Consider the following 19951-nt stretch of genomic DNA (forward strand, 5'->3'; position numbering starts at 1 on the left):
GCCGTTACATTAAATTGGAAAAACTTTTGTTTTGTTTTAATAACTCTCTTACATAACAAAGAAACGGATAAAAAAGTTATAGGTTAACATGATAATAGTTCTCTGAACATCGTTAAAAATGTTGTTTTCGCTAAAATAGTGATAAGACGACTTAGTAGAAAAATAAGCAAATACTTTTTTAGATATCTTATTAGTTGTTTCTATGGCTTGGTATAATTTTATGAGAAGAAAATATAAAGCCTCGAAGAGGTACGTCACAAGAAGATACACAAGACGTCGAGCGCACGCCAAACTTTATCATTTTCCTACAAAAGTTGCTGTTTTTGGGGCGCCAAATGTAGGAAAAACAACAATAACGCGCCGTTTTACGCAGAAAGATTATCCTGATGATTTTCAAAAGGTCACAGAAGTTTATAAGGTTACCATAACAACAAAATGTGAAGATGGTGTCTCGTGTAAACATGACCTGTCTCTACATGATACACCAGGGAGCTTGAGAGGGATGCTACCAGACTTGTACGAAGCCGTTATCAGAAAATCAGACACGTTTATTATTGTTTTTGCACTCGATGACCATGACAGCATGAATCTCGTTTTTCGTACCTTACATGATCTATACAATGTAAAGGGAGAGCACGTTCCTGTTTTGATTGTGGCAAATAAATCTGATCTAGCCAGCAATGATGAAGAAAGTATACAAGAAAGGTTTAAGTTTTACAAAGAAATATCTAAAAAAGATTACCCCTGTATTGAAGTCTCGTCAAAACAGGTTGCTAATTTTAAAGATCACTGGCTCCCTATACTAGTCGAATTAGAACGTAGACAGGGAGTAAGAAATGAACATGGACGCCCTGTGTACATTGGTGATTGAACATGGACTCCTTGTGTAAATTGGTGATTGAACATGGACGCCCTGTGCACATTGGTGATTTGACATGGACTCCCTGTGCAGATTGGAAATGTGCCCTAGATTTTTAACTTATATTCGGAGCGGATAATTTTTCCACACTCAACAATGTGACGAGGTTATTTAAACAGTAGAAAGTTTTAAGTACCGAATCGAGGGTGCAAAATCCTTGTTTCTTAACTGTAACATCATTAGAAACAAAATCATATGTGACATAGAAACGTGCCTGAGAGAACAAAGCTGAAAGGAATTCAACTTTTGCTCTGTAAAAAACGCAAGTAGATTTGATTTAAGTTTCCATCAAAAAACAATTAGCACGTTTTTCTGTGCAAGTATTTAAACCGGATACGACTCCTTTGGTATGTGGAATGTGATTAAAATTGCTTTTAGTAAGATTAATAAATAAACGAATTATTGAGGGTATTAATAAAGAATTAATTAATGTTGAAGTTATAAATACTTCGTAATAAAACATTAATTACTTTAGCAAGTAATTGAATGTTAGAAATATGACATGTAAATCGCCAGCAAGGGAGATTTTCTCACTCTTCTTAGAGATTATGTGCATAATATAGTTTATTTTATCTATAAAAGGAGTTTTCTAGACTATAATATAAAATCAAGCCGATTATTCGTTAACTCTTCGCTTGTCCTTGACAAAAAATAAAACTTGAAATTACTAATAGGCCAGCGCAGGGCCGAAGTTGTATATGTAGAGACTCCCAAGGTATACCACTGGGCCGACTTCTTTTCCTCCATTCTTTATCGAAATGGAAAATGTTGTTGAAGGAACCCTTGGAACATATTGGCTGTGATCGAAGGAAAATGGGTAATATTTCATGCATACAAAACTAGAATAACGAATGTCAACAATTTTTAAATATTACCTCTCTTAGCTATGAGCTTTTTCGGAATTGTAGCTATAGGATCGTCAAAGATCTCAGGCTCCGTAAATGTTGTCGTTTGACACTTAATATAATAAAACTTTAATCTATTATGAAATGTTTGAACGAAAAAATGGTATTGTGGTTACTTAAATGATCTATGACGTCATTTTATAAGAATCGAACACCCAAGGGACTAAATTATTTGTTCGAATTAACGAATGTTCGGATTATCGGAAGTTCAGAAAAAACAAGAATTTTGATAAACATTTTATGCTAACATAACTTTATTACAACTTTACTACAACTTTTTATAAAAATCTTTTAACGTTGTTTGCTTGGCGATGGGCAAGGCTTCCAAATTCCATGTAAACTTCATTTTATTAAAAATGCCAATTTAGTTGATAAATTGAAGGAAATTTTGCCACCATTAATGCAATAAAAATAAATAAAAATGAAAACTTTTTTTTATTTCCCCATAAGATTTTATTTATCGATACACAAAATTTCGAATTAACGAGCATAATGCAGAGTTGGGACTATAAAATTGTTCGAATTAGCGGAGTTCGAATTAAGCAGCTCAATAATTACAACAAATACAATGTATGAAATGTAGATTTCCATTTAAAATATTAATAGAAAAAATATTTTTTGACAATGCAATCAAAGAAATGGATACCCACGGAAAACTATGAAATTTTTGGAAATTGTGTTCCGTTCCAGAGACGTGGCGGAAAGTTATTAAAACAAAGTGGGAGGAACGCCCTCCACCATAGGCGATAGGGTTAACATATCTTTTTATAAGGAAAATTTTATTTTGCCGTTGAGAAGCAAATAGTCCTGACAACGAGGTTGCTTTTGTTAGGATGATAACTATATGGCACGGCGACAGGAAAATAAAATGTTAAGCCTTCCTTTTAAAACAAAACCAGCTAAATCCACTAGATTTACTGATTAACCCACTTACTTAGGATAAGACTAGAATAATACTCTTAAATGAATTAAACTACTGTCATTTAGAATATCTTATTATAAGGATTGTTTGAGATGTTCAGTTGTGTTCAGTTGTGGGCACACTTCTCTCCTGTGTTCAAAATGCTAATTAAAGTGCTTCAACCTCGTCCCCAGGGCATCTTGTATCTCTTGTGATATAGCTAAGGATAACAATTCGCCGTCCCAATGTCTAAAGATGCCCTGGTTACAAAGGTTAAAAGCTTCTTTTTCAAATACACTTTTTTTACTGAAAATTTCTTATAAGAACGACAATGTTTAGAAAGTCTGAAGAATAAGAACAAGGTAAAATAATGAGAAGGCTAGATATTTAACTGATATGCTTTTTTTCGGAACAAAAATACAGAAAGACATTAGGAAAACACATTTCAGGGCAGAACTTTTCGCGGAATCGATTGTTGCAACTTTGCAAAACTTGAGATTTAACATCACAGATATTTTTAATGCACTGTAAAATAAATTAAACGGTTTAAAGTTTAAGAAGAAAATGAGAACACATGAAAAGAATAATTTCTCATGCTGAAGCTAAGCTTCCTGATTCTAAACTTTACGTATGCTTAATTGACTGCGATGATGGTCGATAAGCTTGAAAAAAAAACATCTAACCAGTTTAATTTCAAGATTATTTTGCATTGAAATGTACAAGTACGGGGTGATCTTAACCACAACAAGCTCGACAAAGACCAACATCTTTTTGCATGTCAGAATCTCTTAAACGTTTTGTTAACATTAAATTAAATTCTACCGCTTTTTCTAATGTTATTATTAAATCAATAATATTGTTATTCCAAAGTAGCTATTTACTTAATATAGATAAATTATAAGTCCATTAAATTAGGCCCTGTTTGCACTGTGCAGGAATTTGTTACATGTGGGCATGTGACTGCATAAAAGTTGCTTTTGTAATTCAGTTATGTTATCCATTGAGATGTATGATGCCGAAACGTTTTATTTTTTACAATCGATAAACGGCTGAAATTTGAAATTCATTTCAACAAGGTTTCTGTGGAAAGAATACGATTCTGAGGTATCCTGTGGGAAAAGTTCTGTAAAAAATTTCCCCCTCAGGACAGAACAAAACTAAAAATTCTGTAACTTTATTGGTTATTCTATTAACCATTCCTTTGTTTTCAATTATTCACTTTTTCCCTTGTTCAAATATCAATGTGATTGGTCCAAAATTTTGTTATACCAAAAAATAAGAAAAATTTGAACTCAGTTCATCTTTCAATTTTGTTTTGCAAAAAAAAAAAAATTTTAAAGAAAAATTTTTTATCAAGTTTATTATCGTGTAAACAGAGCAGTAGCTGAAATTCCATAGATATATTTAGTAGATGTATATCGACATACGGGTCCTTATTAACTGCATCAACTTTATTTACACCACTCCAGAAACTCCAAAGCACATTCAAGAATCTTTAAATGACTGCGAAATAAGAAGGTGCGTTGAATTAATAAATATGATGAAGGGGTGTATGGAGGTCTGGTTTCAACTACGCAAGACCAAAGTAGTTTTTCTCATTTTCGTTGGCAAAATTTTTTTTGTCGGTCCAAAGTCAACCAACAAATAACCAACAAATAACCAACGAATAATTTTCACTATTTTCAAAATTTTTTAAATTGTTTTAAAAAATTAATAAAAAAAAATTGCTTACTGATCGAAAAAGGTAGCGAACGTTTTTTTTGAATTATATATAAATACTAGTCGGTGGCCCGTGGAAAAATCCACGGATTCGCCCGTCCTTTTTATACCGAATTGCGTGCGTCTCACTAATTGCGGTACCATTTTGCGTGCCAGACAGACAGACGTTTACGGGTATTATAACATAGACTAGTCGTTAACCCGTGAAAAAAGGGGTCGCCCGTCCCTTATATATCACATTTCGTGTTTCCATAAAAAGACGCGGAAACTCTTTTGAACACACAGACAAAATACGGCATTATAATAGAGACTAGTCGCTTCCCGTGGAAAAATCTACGGATTAGCCCGCCCTTTATATTGACCCGTGGCAACAAAGTGGATAAAAATATATTGCATTTGATATTCGTGTTTCCGTAACATCATTTTCTAACTCAGCGGGGGGTTTGCGCAGGAACAGACAGACGAAATACGGCTATTATTATGGAGAAGTCATTAACCCGTGGAACAATCAACGGGAATTAGCCAACGTAATTATCTTGCGCACCTGTTATCAAATTATTTCGCGCACCTGTTATGAAATTACTCTGCAGTAGTCATGGTGTCTGGAAATATACAGTTATAGGCACGGAAGAAGCTTAAAGTACACATTTTTCTTTCTTTATAGTATAGTTTATCGAAAGTAGTGTAACTTCGGTTTCTCGTAAAATTCATATATTGAATAATAATTTGCGCATTTTTACGACCTGATTGGAGTTAAGATAGAGGCCTCTCTTGCAAATAGCTTTTGAAAAACTAAATTTAAAATTTTCCTACTTTTTTTGGTCAGTTAAAAACATAATAATTTCAGCAAAAAAAATTGTCATAAAAAATGGAAATGGTTTAAGATAAAACAAAATTTACAAAATAAATTCCAAATTTATGTTAAGAACAAACAAAAAATCACTTACAAAGTCTTTTTAAAATTTATTGTTCTCATCCTATTATCAAAAACTTGTTTTTGTTAATTTCCTTAAAAAGGCGCGAAAAATTAAAACTTCTTTAATGAAATAGACAACGCAATGTTAATTGTCCGCAACTTTGACCGTGTAGTTATTTAAGGAGGAACAATAAAACAATAAGGAACAATAAAAGTTAATTACCCATGAAATTTGTCTAAGAAACTTTTTAAATTAAACTTTTGTGAAACTACGCAAAAGACAAAATAAAAATAAAATTTTAAAATAGTGTCACAAAAAGATCAAAGAGCTGTACGCAATTTCGTGTATCCGTAACACAACGCATTTCTTGCGCACAAACAGACAGACGGAATACGGCTATTATTAAAGAGATAATCGTTAGCCCGTGGAAAAATCTACGGGCTAACGACTAATAGGGCTAACGAAAAATCCGTCGCGTTCGCTTGTTCTTTAAATTTACCCGTCGCAACAAAGTGGATAAAATTATATCGCATTTAATATTCGTGTGCATTTTAAAAATTTCGTGTTTCCGTTATGGGACGCTGCTTTCACGCACACACAGACAGACGACGGCTATTATTAAAGAGACTGGTCCTTAGCCCGTGGAATAATCCACGGGTTCGCCCGTCCTTTAAATTTAACCGTCGCAACACAGTGGATAAAAATATATCGCATTTGATATTCGTGTTTCCGTAGCATGTTTTTTTAACTCAGCGGGGGGTCTGTGCAAAGACAGACAGACAGACGGAATAGGGATATTATTAAAGAGACTAGTCGATAAAGCCCGTGGAAAAATCCACTGGGGCAGAATAAAAATTTTGATGACGTCAGCAACCCATCCACAATAAAAGTTGCCTTTATTGTATAGAGCTTAAACTGCTGATCAAGAAAATGTATATGTTTGTGTGGTTTTGATGCGCGGTTAATGAAATATAAGGGTTTAAAATTTTGCTGACGTCAGCAATGACTTTTTTTAGAAATTTGTATACCTGCTTCCTTCATCGTATAGATCTTGAAACACTGATCAAGAAAATGTATATGATCATGTATTTTGGACAAACGATTGCAGATATATTAAGGTTTAAAGGTTTTTTGATGACGTCATCAACCCGTCAAATCCGAAACGGATTTGGAGACTCAGGTTTGGGAAACTTAGCCAAATTGGTTCCAGGTGGTCCCTAGTTACCCACGCGGTGAAAATCATTGACGTCACCACCCTGTTTCCAAGTTATTTGTAATGTAATGGTTTCATTTATTTAATATACTTTCCTTTGACGTCAATACTATTTTAACAGTAAAGTTTGGTAAATCACAGAACAATTTTATAGGCGATGTTTTATAGAATTTGTTAATGAAATTGTGAAGAATATAATCCACTTTGCAAAAGTGACAGACAGACAGAACTGGCGTATTATTATAGAGACTGGCGTATTATTATAGAGATATTTACTTAAATTCGGTAAGTGTTATGTCGTTCTGGTAAAATCGGATTTTTTGTGATAACTAAAGTGGCCCAAATTATCAGTCGGCCTAAATACACAGGTCAAGATCAAATTAATAAAAAGGGCGATTTAAAAAATTAAAATCACATGGCCATGTTGTTGACAAAACACCCACTCCTTCTGCATCAATCCAATTGTGCTGTGTTCTTACTATTTTATCATGTAGAGAAACTATACCGCATTAGTCATCTTAACTGCCAATACTACTTATAATAAATGAATGAAGTTTTTTCGCTTGAATTGAATGAATTAGAAAATAATGAAAGCCATTCAAATCGAGCTATTAAGCCCTTTTTTAATGTGAAGGAAGAGTCACTCGAGATTTTAATTTTCACTTCGTTTGCAGCTAATTTAAATTTTTTCAAATAAATATTTCAAGCATGGTTAAGTTATTATGCATGTGAATTTTCATTCAGCTTAATTTGATTTCACGAAGTAACTACTGTTCGTGGCGATGCTATTGTCACAAGCCATCTTATTACTTTGAACAGAGCAAGTGTGATATCATTAAATCAACGTTACGTTGACGATTATTGCTTTGCATTTTAAATTTTTTTAAAATTTAGGGTTATCAATTTTTTGTTGTTGAAACTCTTGAATATATCTATTGCATAAAATAATATTTAAGAAATAACGGTGGTACAGGTAAAGAAAGTTGATTTGAGATGTCACTATTGATTCATTTTATTCATATATTGAATCATATTTAATTTCATTCTATATTTTTTGTTATTATGTCTTTTTAATCCTTGTTTTTTTTATTTCGCAGACTAAACTTGGCACTGTGTTTATTATGACAGATTCACATTTGACAGAAAGAGTTTCCCTTTCCTGCGGATGGTATAGATGTCGACCGAGATAGATGCAAAGATTTGCTACAATCAATTGGTTTTTGTTATTTCATTCTCTATTTTCTATTTTGCAAGGTATTACTGACATTTTTGATTTGTATTTTTTTTTATTGGTAAACTGGTGGCCTTGTGGTAGGGGGTTCGCCTCAAGTACGGAATGTCTTGGGTTCAAACCCCGATCGAGTTATGCCAGAGACTATAAAAGTGTGTATCGATGCTTTCTGGTTAAAGTTCAGCATGAAAATAGGATTGATATCTTGGGCAGTTGTCTAGTTGAGCGGTTGTTATGCTTGCACGCCTTCCGTAGCTCAAATGGGAGCTTTAAGAGCACTAAAAACACTTTCGCAGGACCCTCAATGATAACATTTCCTATAGAAACTGAAGAGGCTATCCTGGGTAAATAATAATAATAAGTAGTAATGGTTCGATCAAGAGGGCCAACACTCTTCTTCTTTGAATGAGTGTGTAAACTACAATCGCGTGCATAATTTTTTTAAAAATGGCAGCTTTTTGGCTATTCCTTAAAATGGCAAAACAGCCTTGTCTGTCAAATGCTCTGCAGTGGAAAGGTTGCAAAAGTTCTAGTGAGGCAGATGTATGGTGGGTGAGGATGTGCTGGTCGCAGTTTTTGCATTGTCCGCATTATGAAATAAAAAACGCTACGGTCACATTTTGATATTCTAGATCTAACCAAATAACATCTTAGATCCTATGTTCGTTGCGAACAATAACAAATTAACCTTGACAAGTTCAAAGCGCGCAGGTATAATATCAAAACGTCGTAAATCATGACTTGTGAGTATGATCCTTAAAATTACGCATTTAATTTGCTTTTTATATAGAGAAGCACTCTCTACTGCTTTTGATAATCTAAAAAGGGGAGAGTGGCAGGGAATAAGAATGTTCTAAATATTTCATTTTTTAATTTTATAAAAAAAAAGTTCAAAGAAAAACATTTTGTACTTCTTGTAGCTAATAAATTCGATATTGCTAATATTAAAGATGTTTTCGATATCGAACATATTTTTTGTGAAACAGATAGCAAAAATACGCACAAGTTACAACATTTTCATAAAATTTTGTGTGAGCAAGTTTTACGTCGCTTTTACGTAGAAGCAAGAAAGCCAAATAGAATCTGTTACACTACAGAAAAGTTTAAGCAACTTGACGATAACATTGATATCATAAGTGACAGTTTTTCTCTGAAAGTAAAACTTTTTTACAAGCACAACAGCTAAAGAAAAACGGCTATGGAAAAACGAAGCACAAACGTTCGATCTTTAAGAGAAGATTTATAGTACGCCAGCGAAACTTTTTTTCTTTAAACCAGCTTCCCTTCAAAATTGAGTTTTTTTGATATTGTGACTTATCTTTGCAGGCGAGGTTGCGCGAATAAAAAATAACTAATTTTCGATATCTCATTCAACCGCAATCCTATAATCTGTAGATATCCTACCCCTATTACATGCCCATTATTGCTGCGTATCAAGTTCATCCACCTTCCAACTGTGCCTCGCGAAGTATCGTAAGGTATTGGGTTATCCCGCGTAAGAAAGTCTCGATAGTCCACGATGGTCAAAATTATTCTAAAATATATACATATCCTTTGTCTATTATTTTGCGACTCTGCACCTCTTTTGTCAGGAATGTTAGTGAATGGATTGGTTAGTGCGTCTATCCCGCACCTTGAACGAGAGTTTGGTCTAACGAGCACAAGTACTGGTGTCATCAGCGCATCAAATGACGTCAGCGGCTTATTGTTTGTATTGCTAGTAAGTTACTATGGTGACAGAGGACACAAGCCAAAATGGTTGGGATATGGAGCCATATTAACAGGTGATGTTTTTTTTCTGCGCTTAAAATGTGTTTAGTTGCGGAATGCAAAGAAAAACATTGAAACATATTTGACGGATTAATTTTGAGACACTCCCTTAAATCTTTATGAAAGCGATCCCAAAAATTTATTAACTTATGTTATGCTTAGAACTTGAAACTTGACTATCCCAATTTCCGGGTCTTTTCGGATTTTTGGAATATTTTATTTTAGATCTATATAAAAACCGGAAAATATGTTAAATAATTTTTCTTTTGCTCTCAGAAACTCCACTCAGATTGTTAAAATTCGTTCTAGAGCTAAAGTAAATAAATTTTAGGCACATAGTGGAACTCTTTAACAAAGTTCAATAAAGTCTTTGTTATTTTTGTTTTAGGTATCGGCGCATTCATGTTTGCTGTTCCAAAATTTCTAAAAGGAGACTACACTGCTGGAGCATCGTCAATCCTCTTTCAGAATTTCGAAGTTTGTCATGCAAATTTAACAAACACAGGCTTAAACTTTAACTCGTGCGGTAAAGAAAGTTTTTCGAAGTTGTACCTGGTTATTTTTTGTGTGGCTGAGATGATCATGGGTCTAGGGACAACACCGTTATTTACCCTTGGTGCGTCTTACCTGGACGAAAATGTTTCCCCAAAAAATAGTCCGAATTATATCGGGGTTTGGTATATCATGATATTTATTGGGCCTTCAAGTGGATTTTTCGTAGCTGGCATAGCATTAGATCATTTTGTTGACGTCGGAAAGGTACTAGGTTCTTTTTTTAGTTTTTAAAATTTTAATTTATAAAGTTTTAATTCATATTTATAGGGGTGTTTGTATGGGACCAAGTCCTGTCAATTTGGCAAGGCTGGTTTGCTCTGCCGGCATCACTCTATTTCCTGAAAATAAATGATCAAATAAAAAGTGTGCGAATGAGAATTGAACTTATCTACCTTGCCGAGGTTTTTCCAAACTTATATCAAGATTTTAGTGATTCAAAATAAATTTTGTTATACAGTATTCTCTCCAATTAACGGACACGCCTGATTAGCGGACACTTTGTCCATGCACCAACGGTGTCCACTAATCAGAGGGAATACTGTATAAACATATGGCTGAAAGTAATAGGTAATTCTTCCACAGTCTGGCACTTCACGTGAAATAAACAAGTTTTAGTTCAATGTGAAGGGATTTCCTGTAAGCTCAGGGTTTAATCTCCCCCCTTCCAGTCAAGCCAAAGATGTGAAAATATATGAATCGCATTTTCGTTTAGACACCAAGTAACCTTAACTCGAACCATCCTCTCTGGGTTGGACGATGGTGGCTACCTTTCGTTTCTCTTTGTTGGATACTCAACCTTGTTGGTATTGTCATGTTGATGTTTCCAAGGTCTTTTTCTGGGTCAGATAAAATACGACAAAATGCGATGGCTAGGGGAGAAATTCGAGAGAAGTCAGAAGAACAACAACCTGGTTTGAGAGGGTTCGTAAAAGCAACATTGCAGTTGTTAAAAAACAAAACGTTAGTGTTGATATGCGTTGCTATGTCAGCAAGGGTCTTAATGGCAATAGGATTGGTTCCGTTTTTAACTAAAATCACATTCGTAAAATTTGGAGCAAAGCAGTCTGAATCAAATTTTATCATTGGCGCTCTTATTGTTTCTGGTACTACAGGTAACGATATATGTAGTGGAGTTAAAACACTACTCATTAACCATATTACAGGGGGTTATGTATGTATACATGGAATCACAGTCCCGATTTTTACTTGCGCGCGCATCTAAGTGATTACGTAATACCCGATGCGCGCGCAGAAATAGAGGTAAAAATGTAAACAAACCAAGCGGACACGGAAGAAAACATTCAAAACAAACAAAATGCACACTAAAAACGTGGGGAAAATTCAGGTTTCAACATTTATTTACAATATGTTTCAACCATGCTATACTGGCACAATTTTATTTTAACATTCACACAAATAAAACATGCATTCAAAGCTTGTCTTCTTTTGCGTACCCCTCCAAACACAGCATCTATTCACAATCTTTGTTGTCACTTTTATGCTTGTTGAAACTACCTTCTTGCATCTTGGATGTTGTAGTAGCAGTCACATATTTCAACTGGCGCCTACTATTAGTGGTAACCAAATTCATTTTTCTAGCACGAGGTGATGCATGGTAACGCATGTGAAGGATAGGAACAGGATTTTCTAAAGTTGGTTCACTATCAACAAAATGTTCTGAACATACTCTCTGCTTTACTCCAACAGTCCATAGCTTATTAGGTTTCCTAGGGCTCATCCGAGATATCATTGTCTTCCACTTGTCCCTCATAACACGTCTTTTTTTGGCAGATGGGAAAGTAAACAATCTATAAAAAAGTATAAAGTTTATAAGTCAAGAGTAAATATAAAAAAATAAGGGCTTGTTTTGTTGTGCTTTGGGAAGGGAAACAACAACTAAGAAAACAACAAGAATAGAAATGGTAATAAGCCACAGCTAAAACGCGAGAAGAAAAGACAGGGCCATAGTTGGCTGATAGAAAGAGAGAGTAAAGAGAAGAGAGAAAAACAACGAAAGAGTAGCTAGCAGGCATGCAACAAAAAAGCTTACTCGAACGGTGCTTTCCAGGAGCATGAATGATGAAATAAACCTTTGTGAATTGAACATTCTGTGTCTTTCCATTTTTCTAAGGAGTATTGACTATTCGTACATCCTAAGACACAGCAATTGGTCGATCTTATTCTTTTTTTCCCCGCCGTAGCCATATTTTTTACAACACTAATGTTTTCGTTACCTCCATTTCTGCGCACGCATCTGTTTGGGATAGCATTACGTAATGTTTTATGATGCGCGCGCAAAAAAAACACGGCGCTATGATTGAGTGTATTGCTGGGGGTTAGCATAACAAGTTCCTGGGACTTAATAGCTACACGTTTCCCGAATTGTTTTAAATTTTTTTTAGAATTTTGATATTTTGACTTTAAGATAATATCTAGCATCATTAAATTGGTCTGTGTATAAATTTCTAACTTAATCCTACATGTGAAAATGCTGTTTTGTTGGTATTAATGTTTTTGCTGAAGTCTTTTTTAAGTTTTGACTTCAAGCAGAGATCAATTAGTAGAAAATTAAAAAATCTGTTTCAACAGGTTGTTTGTTTGCTGTATGAATCTAAAGATTTTACAATTTATCGAAGCTTCAGGTAAGGATTTCAAAACTCACATTCATTTTGTTGCAGAAAGTTAAGAAATAGCAGCGGTACATCAAAGAAAACTAATTCGGGAAACGTGTATTGAGGCTGAAATTTGGATAATCTAACCAATAATCAACTTACAAAACAGCCTTACATTATCTAATAAGCGTAGAATTAGCACCACTTATTAAGGTCTTGTAAAGTCTGCATATTAATAACATTCGTATTCTATCTGTGCGCGAGAAAGAAGTCAGCCACGGACGCAAGAAATAGCAAACGCGATGTATATACTGTTTCCACATTTTATCAGCGGGCAAATTCAAGTGGTATTTTAAGGACGAGCGAACCCGAAAGTTCTTTACATCTATGAGCGAAAAGGTGCCAGGGGGAAAAAGATGAGGAAATATTATGAAATTAGTAATGTGTAGAATGTAATAGAGAAAAAGGATGTGTTCCATTGTGAGAGAATATATGTGTTTTTTTATTCGATTCCTTTCAAAAATTAATAAAAGAAAATATTGTTTTAAGGCATTTTGCACAGGTTAAATTTCGCTGTTTTTGAACATTCACGTTTTTCTCCATGCGAAATGTTACTTACGTAATAAGCTTTGTTTGTTTTTCTGACTTTTTTTATAGTTGGTTTGGCGGCAGGTTCGTGGATGATGCGACGTATAAAAGTAAATAGTTCAGTGAGAATCGCAGCCATGATATGTAGTGGACTGTCTTTCTTTGGTGTTCTGACTAGCTTTAACTTCATGATGCCTGGTTGTGAAAATATAAAATTAGTTGGGGTGAATGCTAATAATCATTTCAGGTGAGTGTGAAACAGGCAATTTGTCTGTTTTTGTGTCTTAAGTTCTTTTTTTAAGGCTTTGTTCTTGAGAGGACTGGAGCGAGCAAAAAGAAGACTTTTAATGGCCTCAGTTTTACCCAGATTTCACCTGTTTTTAATTTGCTTACTCAATTTTAGTTCAACATTTAACATGGAGAATTCCTGCAATCATAACTGTGGCTGTTTGAAAGATTATTATGAGCCAATCTGCTATAACGATTTGACATACTTTTCACCTTGTTTCGCTGGATGCATAAATAAAACGAAAACTGTAAGTTTTGATATTTTAAAATATTTTAGAGGCTTTATTAGAAGAAATTGTCGTCACTGACCTAAAATTTAGCCACGTGTGTTAAAATGTTAACCGACATTTGAATATCTCTTTTCTGTGCTCGCCTTTATATTTCTTCAGTCAAACACAAAAGTGAAACTTAATCAAGCGATTTGAGAATACTGCTAAAGTTGTTTTATCTTAAATCTTTTCAAGAACAATAGATCTTCTTGGATTCCAAACGCTAAAAATTCTTAAAAAAACTGACTGAAATTTTTAACCTTTTAAAGCAATTCGGAAGTTCCTACTAAAAATGCATGCTTACGACAGAATTCAATCAGATAAAAAAGTTTTTTTAATGGACAGAAATGACTTCACGGACTTACTTACAACTTCCAAATGACTATTGAGCCTTTTCTGGAAACGATGCTCTTAGGGATGAAGCCCTAGTTTGAAAAATGACCACCTGAATCTATGTATTGCCTCTAGATTTACCAAAACTGTTCATGTTTATCCTTGGTAAATAACGCAAGCGAGCCAGCGCTCACTTCAAAGGGTAAATGTAACTTAAAGTGCAAGAACTTGCTTCTTTTTATCTGTATTCTCTTCGTCATCACAATCTTCGCGTTTGCAAATGGGACACCAAACAATATGATGGTTTTAAGGTATAACTTCTACGTCTTCTATTTGTTTCGTGGTATATTGTACACACCTGATACAAATCTGAGTTTTTTTATCATATTTTCAGATACTCGAAGGGCAAAAATTTTTTCTCTCATCCCTTAATATTCCTGGATTTTTTTTTTGTGGAAGGGATGGTCTGAGGCGTGACTTTTATTTGAAAATACATATAATATTTCTGAAATTTTATTTCGTAAACAAACAGGTTGGGCATATGTATTTTTTCACAAGCATAATCTTCATAGATTCCAATAACCTATGAAACCAAAGCATCTTATAAATTTCCCATAATCAAAATACTAGATGATATATTATACTTTAAGCAAGCTTTCTCTTGCTGAATGTTGGAGCAGACACAAACAAGTCGTTGCCACTGAAGTTGAATCAAAAACAGCTCAACCGTATCTTTCAAAAAATTTAAATTTTATATTTGATAGAATAATAACGTTATAGTGACGTCACCTGACTATATTAGAAGTTTTATTTCTGGAATAAACTATATCTTGTACGAACGTTATATTTGAAGACAAAGTACACACCACTAAGCCTTACTATAGCTTAAAATTTAAGAAAAATAGGCATCCCTGCCTTGAAGTTAAAACATGTTTAAAATAAACACGTAACTTTATTGCAGATCTGTTCCAGAGAATCGAAGAAGTTTTGCCATGGGTTTACAGTTTCTTCTACTCCGTTCACTGGCTATGCTTCCAGGACCAGTGTTGATTGGGAAGATTATAGATTCTACTTGCTTGGTATGGAAATATGATGAGTGCGGAAAGAAGTCTAACTGTGCGGAGTATGATGTGGATAATCTATCATTATATTTGTCTCTTGCAATCTCCTCCGCCTCAGGTAAAACAATTTATAAGCAGAGAAAAGCATAATATTATGTACTCGAAATGTAAGGGCGCGGGAGTTACGTTCCAGCGGTAGGTGAATAACTTCTTGTAAGATAAACGCTAAAAAGAGCCAAAATTTGGAAAATGTTTCCCAAATTCCGATAATTTTATCAGGACTTAAAGGACCTAATTCAGGGCCCACGCTACGTTTTCAAATGTAAGGGGGGGGGGGGGGGTCGGTTTTTAGCTGAAATCGTAAGTAATGCCTAAAACCTTGTTGCCCACAATGGTTGGGCGACGAAAAAAATGTTGCATTCTAGAACCTCAAAAAACGGCATCTGCGGCGATTTAAGAGACTTGTTTTTAGCGAAAGTAGTGACAACAATAAGTATGTAAAAAGGCTTAAAAAATGTTTTACTTGATTGCTTAAATTTTTGGTCACCAGCCAAAAGAGAAACAATTGTTAAAGAAACTTAAAAATTTAAAGAAAACAACATTTCTTTAAATAGTATCTTGATACTTTTGTTCAGAGATTACAAATCGTGATCCGAAAATTTACCAAAAATATTTATCCAAATTGGTTTTGTAGCTACGAACCTGTTAGCAACGTCTATCATTTCCTGGGTGTCCTTGCATGGCGATTCCTTTTCTTGCTAAATATCCGAGGCATCGTATTGAGTCGAATAAATGTTTCCTTTCATTACGCTGTGATTTAGCAATTTTTTGATTGGTTAACTCCGCAATATAAGGGCATTGAGCGACAACGGTTTCTAACGCAGCAATTTGGCTGCTGGTGAATTTCGACATACCTAGGTGCTTTCTTTCATGACTTAAAACTAAAAATGACTTATAAGCTTGTTCCTTGTTTCTTTCACTCAGGAAGCTCTGATTTTAGTCATGTTTCATGTAGTACGCACATAAAACACAATCTGACCTAAAAACAGATATTGTAAATCAATTAAGGTTAAGAACACACAATCAGGTTTCAGAACACAATATCCTATTTCACCTCGCTCCCAGACCTTGTTTAGGCTTTTGAAATATCTTGAGGACCTCTGAGAATCAAAAACGGCATGGGAACGAGGTTGAGTTTAGACCTTTTTATACTTTAGACATATCAAATCAAAAGATATTTTTTGAGCGCATCCTTAAACAAAGAAAGATGAAAAATCAATACAAATAGTATATATAAATGATTGCTTACTTTGGATCGTAATGTAATCAAGGGAATCGTTCAAACCATTGGTGTTGACAAGAGCGACTTCTTTCTCCAACTTTTTTCTTTGGAAAAATGAACGTTTTCAGTGGTTGATAGGGGAAATCTCTGGCAATTTCTATATTAGGTGTACATACGTATGTACATATTGTAGAGGATTTATCTGCGTCTGATGATGTAGATTTTGCACTATTTGTTATTTTTTCTGATGAAAACATATGTTATTTTTCTATTAGCCATTATTATAATAAAGTACCACACAAAAACACTTCAGCATAAACTAATTTTTTTCCTTCACGAAATTATGTGTTGATATTATGCACACTGCAATGGTTTCGTTCACTTTCGATTATTACGGGTGCATGTAAAAGCTCATTTGATTTACTTAATTAATTCCATGGAGCAGGTGGTTATCTTTATATTAACCAAAAAAATATGGGGCCATGTGGGAGGGGGCCTCCAAAAAATAAAATTGGTAACAATGAGAATTATTAAAACAATTCCAAAGGAATCGATGTAATTGTGTTCTTGATAATGGGTCGGTCACGCTCTATAAGAAGATTCTCCAGCAGAGAGGTTATTCGACTCAGTAGTTAAAATGGAAAAGTTCTGAAACATAGCAGGAGAGTGTTCAGCCGTCAAAACATGATCAAATACAGGAGTGGTATGGAGACCAACGTTGATGCGCTTTCCAGTTAGAGCAGAAATACCTAAATGCTCGGACATACGAACTTTAAAATGGCGTTTGGTTTTTTTATTTCAAAGTTCTTTTCTCCGAGTATTTGGGTATTTCTGGCAATACCCCTCGTGTTGTTATGACAACTTACTAATTTTTTTTTTATAGCTGTGTCCTTTATTTTTTACGTCCTCGCGTGGAAAACATACGAACAACCCAAATCTGCTGTCTATGGAGAAGAACTTGCTTTCACTAGCGACATCAATGATAATGGCAACGAAACGAAACTGTGACACTACCGCTACCAACTACGATACCAAGTTATTGAAGTTCTTGATAAAACTAATTATATTGTTCGCTACCCTATGTGGTTGGTTAATTTTTTTTAAAAAATACAAAATTTATATTTTCAGGTTTTTTTTGGCAAAATCTGCAAAAAGATAGGCGCCAAAAAAAAGTTCTGTAAATACTTATAGGTATCTGCTACCCAAGAAGAATGTTTTTTTTTTTTGAATATATTCTACGTCTTTTCTTCTTCGTTCAACAAAAATTTAAATACAGAAGGTAAATAATGATTTTATATAATATACAACAAAAGTCACAACTTAACAAAATGTATTAGCTATTGGAAATAAGTTAGTTAATAACCGAATGCTTATCTTGGAATTTTGTCATCCCCCCTTTGAGTTTCTAAAGAAAGTTGTCAGTGTCGTTGATAAGCCTGATAAGGAATTTTTGGACATTCTGCAAAAAAATTCTTAAAATTGTCTGGTGTGTAAGCGGTACAAACTGATCATTACAAGGCCAGTTGTGGGCAACTTAATTGATCCTGGTAAAATAAAATTTAATGAAATAGTTAGTATTGATCTAAAAGAAAGGAAGGGTAAATGGATAATTTACCTTATCGTGATGGTTACTCTATATACAACGTGCTCATTTCATACCGTCTAAAGAAAAACGCATTATTGTTGCAAAGATTATAGAACTTTGGTTGCCTCTATTTGGAGTAGCCAAAACTTTTCACATGGACAATGGAGGGGAATTCGCAATCGCAAATAATGAAATGTGAGAACTTGGTAATCAATTTGGAATAAACATCAAGCACACTGCTGCGTATAGACCTTGGGCAAATGGTCTGAATGAACGCAACCACGCAACAGTAGACATAATGATGCAGAAAATGCTGGAAGATCACCCAAAGTTATCGGAATCACTGGCATTGCACTATATCTGTGCGCAATTGTTGTATGTTTGTGAATGGATTTACACCAGCACAGTCGGCAATAGGACAAAATCCAAGATTGCCATCAGTTTTTCATGATGAACTTGATGAACTACCAGCTCTGTAATAGCCCAGCATCTTTTTGTGCAAGCAGAAATAAGCTGAAAGCTTTGCAAAGCTTTAAAGCATTCTGTTCGTGAGTATGCATATATCTACTATCAACCTTGTAACCAAGTCTTCTATAAGTTACCAGAAGATCGGCGCTGGCAAGGGCCTGCTACTGTTATCGGTGCAGATGGTAAAGTTGTAATAATTCGTCATGGCAGTGTTCTTCGCCGTGTTTATTTATTTCGTTTACAGCTTGTTAATGACATTGGTCACTCCTCATTACAGCACCATTCTCCGTCACTACAACCAGTGGGATATAGTCAACCAAATATTTCTCAAAATCAGCAAGCACAGCATGAGCAGCACCACATTGAAGAAGAAGAAGCTGAACAGGAAGTACAACATTTTAATGATCATGTTGCAACTCAACAACCAGAATCTGTTCTTGTTACCAGGGTTCAGTTGTCCCTTCCAAAACGACAACAGACAGTGCAATACAAATGCCCTAGGGAGAATGGAAAGAAGGGTGGGATCCACAAAGATTGGGTAAACGTTCGAGATCACTTTAACTATGTATATTCTAGGGATTGAAGTGATGTATCAGAATGAATATTAGTCGAAGTTGAGTCACACACAACAGGGGTGAACTTTCTACTGCTTGTAATTGTGAAGAGAAGATGTGTGTAGCTGTTTGCTTTAAAGCACCCGACGAGTTCATGAATGCCAAGTATGAAGAACTTGAAAAATGGAAATGGTATAAGGTTTACCAAGAGGTTGCTGATGTAGGTCAACCCAGGATAACTGGCAGGTGGTGGTATGTACTCGAAAAATTGTTGATGGAAAACTTGTGCCGAAAACAAGATGTCATCCGAGGCTTTCAAGAAAATATTACCATACCTGCTGACTCACCTACTGTCAGTAAGGAATGTATGAGATTAGTGCTTTCAATAATTGCCAGCAAACAATAGACACTTAATTCTATTGACATAAAATTAGCTTTTCTCCAAGGCAAGCCAATACAACGGGATGTCTTTATTGTTCCACCTTGTGATGCACTCCTGCCAAACACACTCTGGAAGTTAGAAAAATGTGTGTATGGCGTAAATGATGCTGCTCGTATGTGGTATTTTGCAGTAAGAGAGGCATTACCAATTTTAGAATGTAGTAGGTCAACTATCGATTGTCATGTTTTTTATTGGAAAGATAAAAATGATCAAATATGTGATGTTTTACAAGCTCATGTTGATGAGTTCCTTTGGGCGGGTACTGGTGTTTTTAAAGCTGATGTCATAGACAAGCTTTACCAAATGTTTCAAGTTGGACATTCAGCTCATCACATCTTA

The 19951-nt window shown here is 34.7% G+C and overlaps 2 protein-coding genes across 2 annotated transcripts; both read left to right on the top strand.

Moving 5' to 3' along the window:
- On the top strand, positions 1–1525 carry LOC130657579 (GTP-binding protein Rheb homolog 1-like). The gene has a single exon (XM_057460567.1). The coding sequence runs from the start codon at positions 203–205 to the stop codon at positions 869–871; it is 669 nt and encodes a 222-aa protein (XP_057316550.1). The 5' UTR covers positions 1–202; the 3' UTR covers positions 872–1525.
- Positions 1526–7424: 5899 nt separating this feature from the next.
- LOC130657152 (solute carrier organic anion transporter family member 4C1-like) lies at positions 7425–17620 on the top strand. Its single transcript, XM_057460116.1, has 10 exons — positions 7425–7547; positions 7672–7828; positions 9398–9589; positions 9964–10334; positions 10843–11242; positions 13400–13577; positions 13734–13866; positions 14356–14531; positions 15182–15399; positions 17447–17620. Exons 2-10 carry the CDS (start codon positions 7765–7767, stop codon positions 17569–17571), a joined length of 1857 nt encoding a protein of 618 aa, XP_057316099.1. The 5' UTR covers positions 7425–7547; positions 7672–7764; the 3' UTR covers positions 17572–17620.
- Positions 17621–19951: the final 2331 nt, after the last annotated feature.

This window comes from Hydractinia symbiolongicarpus, chromosome 9 (genome assembly GCF_029227915.1).
Source record: "Hydractinia symbiolongicarpus strain clone_291-10 chromosome 9, HSymV2.1, whole genome shotgun sequence".
NCBI lineage: Eukaryota > Metazoa > Cnidaria > Hydrozoa > Anthoathecata > Hydractiniidae > Hydractinia > Hydractinia symbiolongicarpus.

Bases quoted from the DNA above. Each gene is read 5' to 3' on its own strand.
- LOC130657579 (XM_057460567.1), top strand. From the start codon at position 203: ATGGCTTGGTATAATTTTATGAGAAGAAAATATAAAGCCTCGAAGAGG.
- LOC130657152 (XM_057460116.1), top strand. From the start codon at position 7,765: ATGCAAAGATTTGCTACAATCAATTGGTTTTTGTTATTTCATTCTCTA. The intron at 10,335-10,842 runs GTACTAGGTTCT...ATTTTCGTTTAG, and splicing joins ATTTTGTTGACGTCGGAAAG to ACACCAAGTAACCTTAACTC. The intron at 11,243-13,399 runs GTAACGATATAT...CTTTTTTTATAG, and splicing joins TATTGTTTCTGGTACTACAG to TTGGTTTGGCGGCAGGTTCG.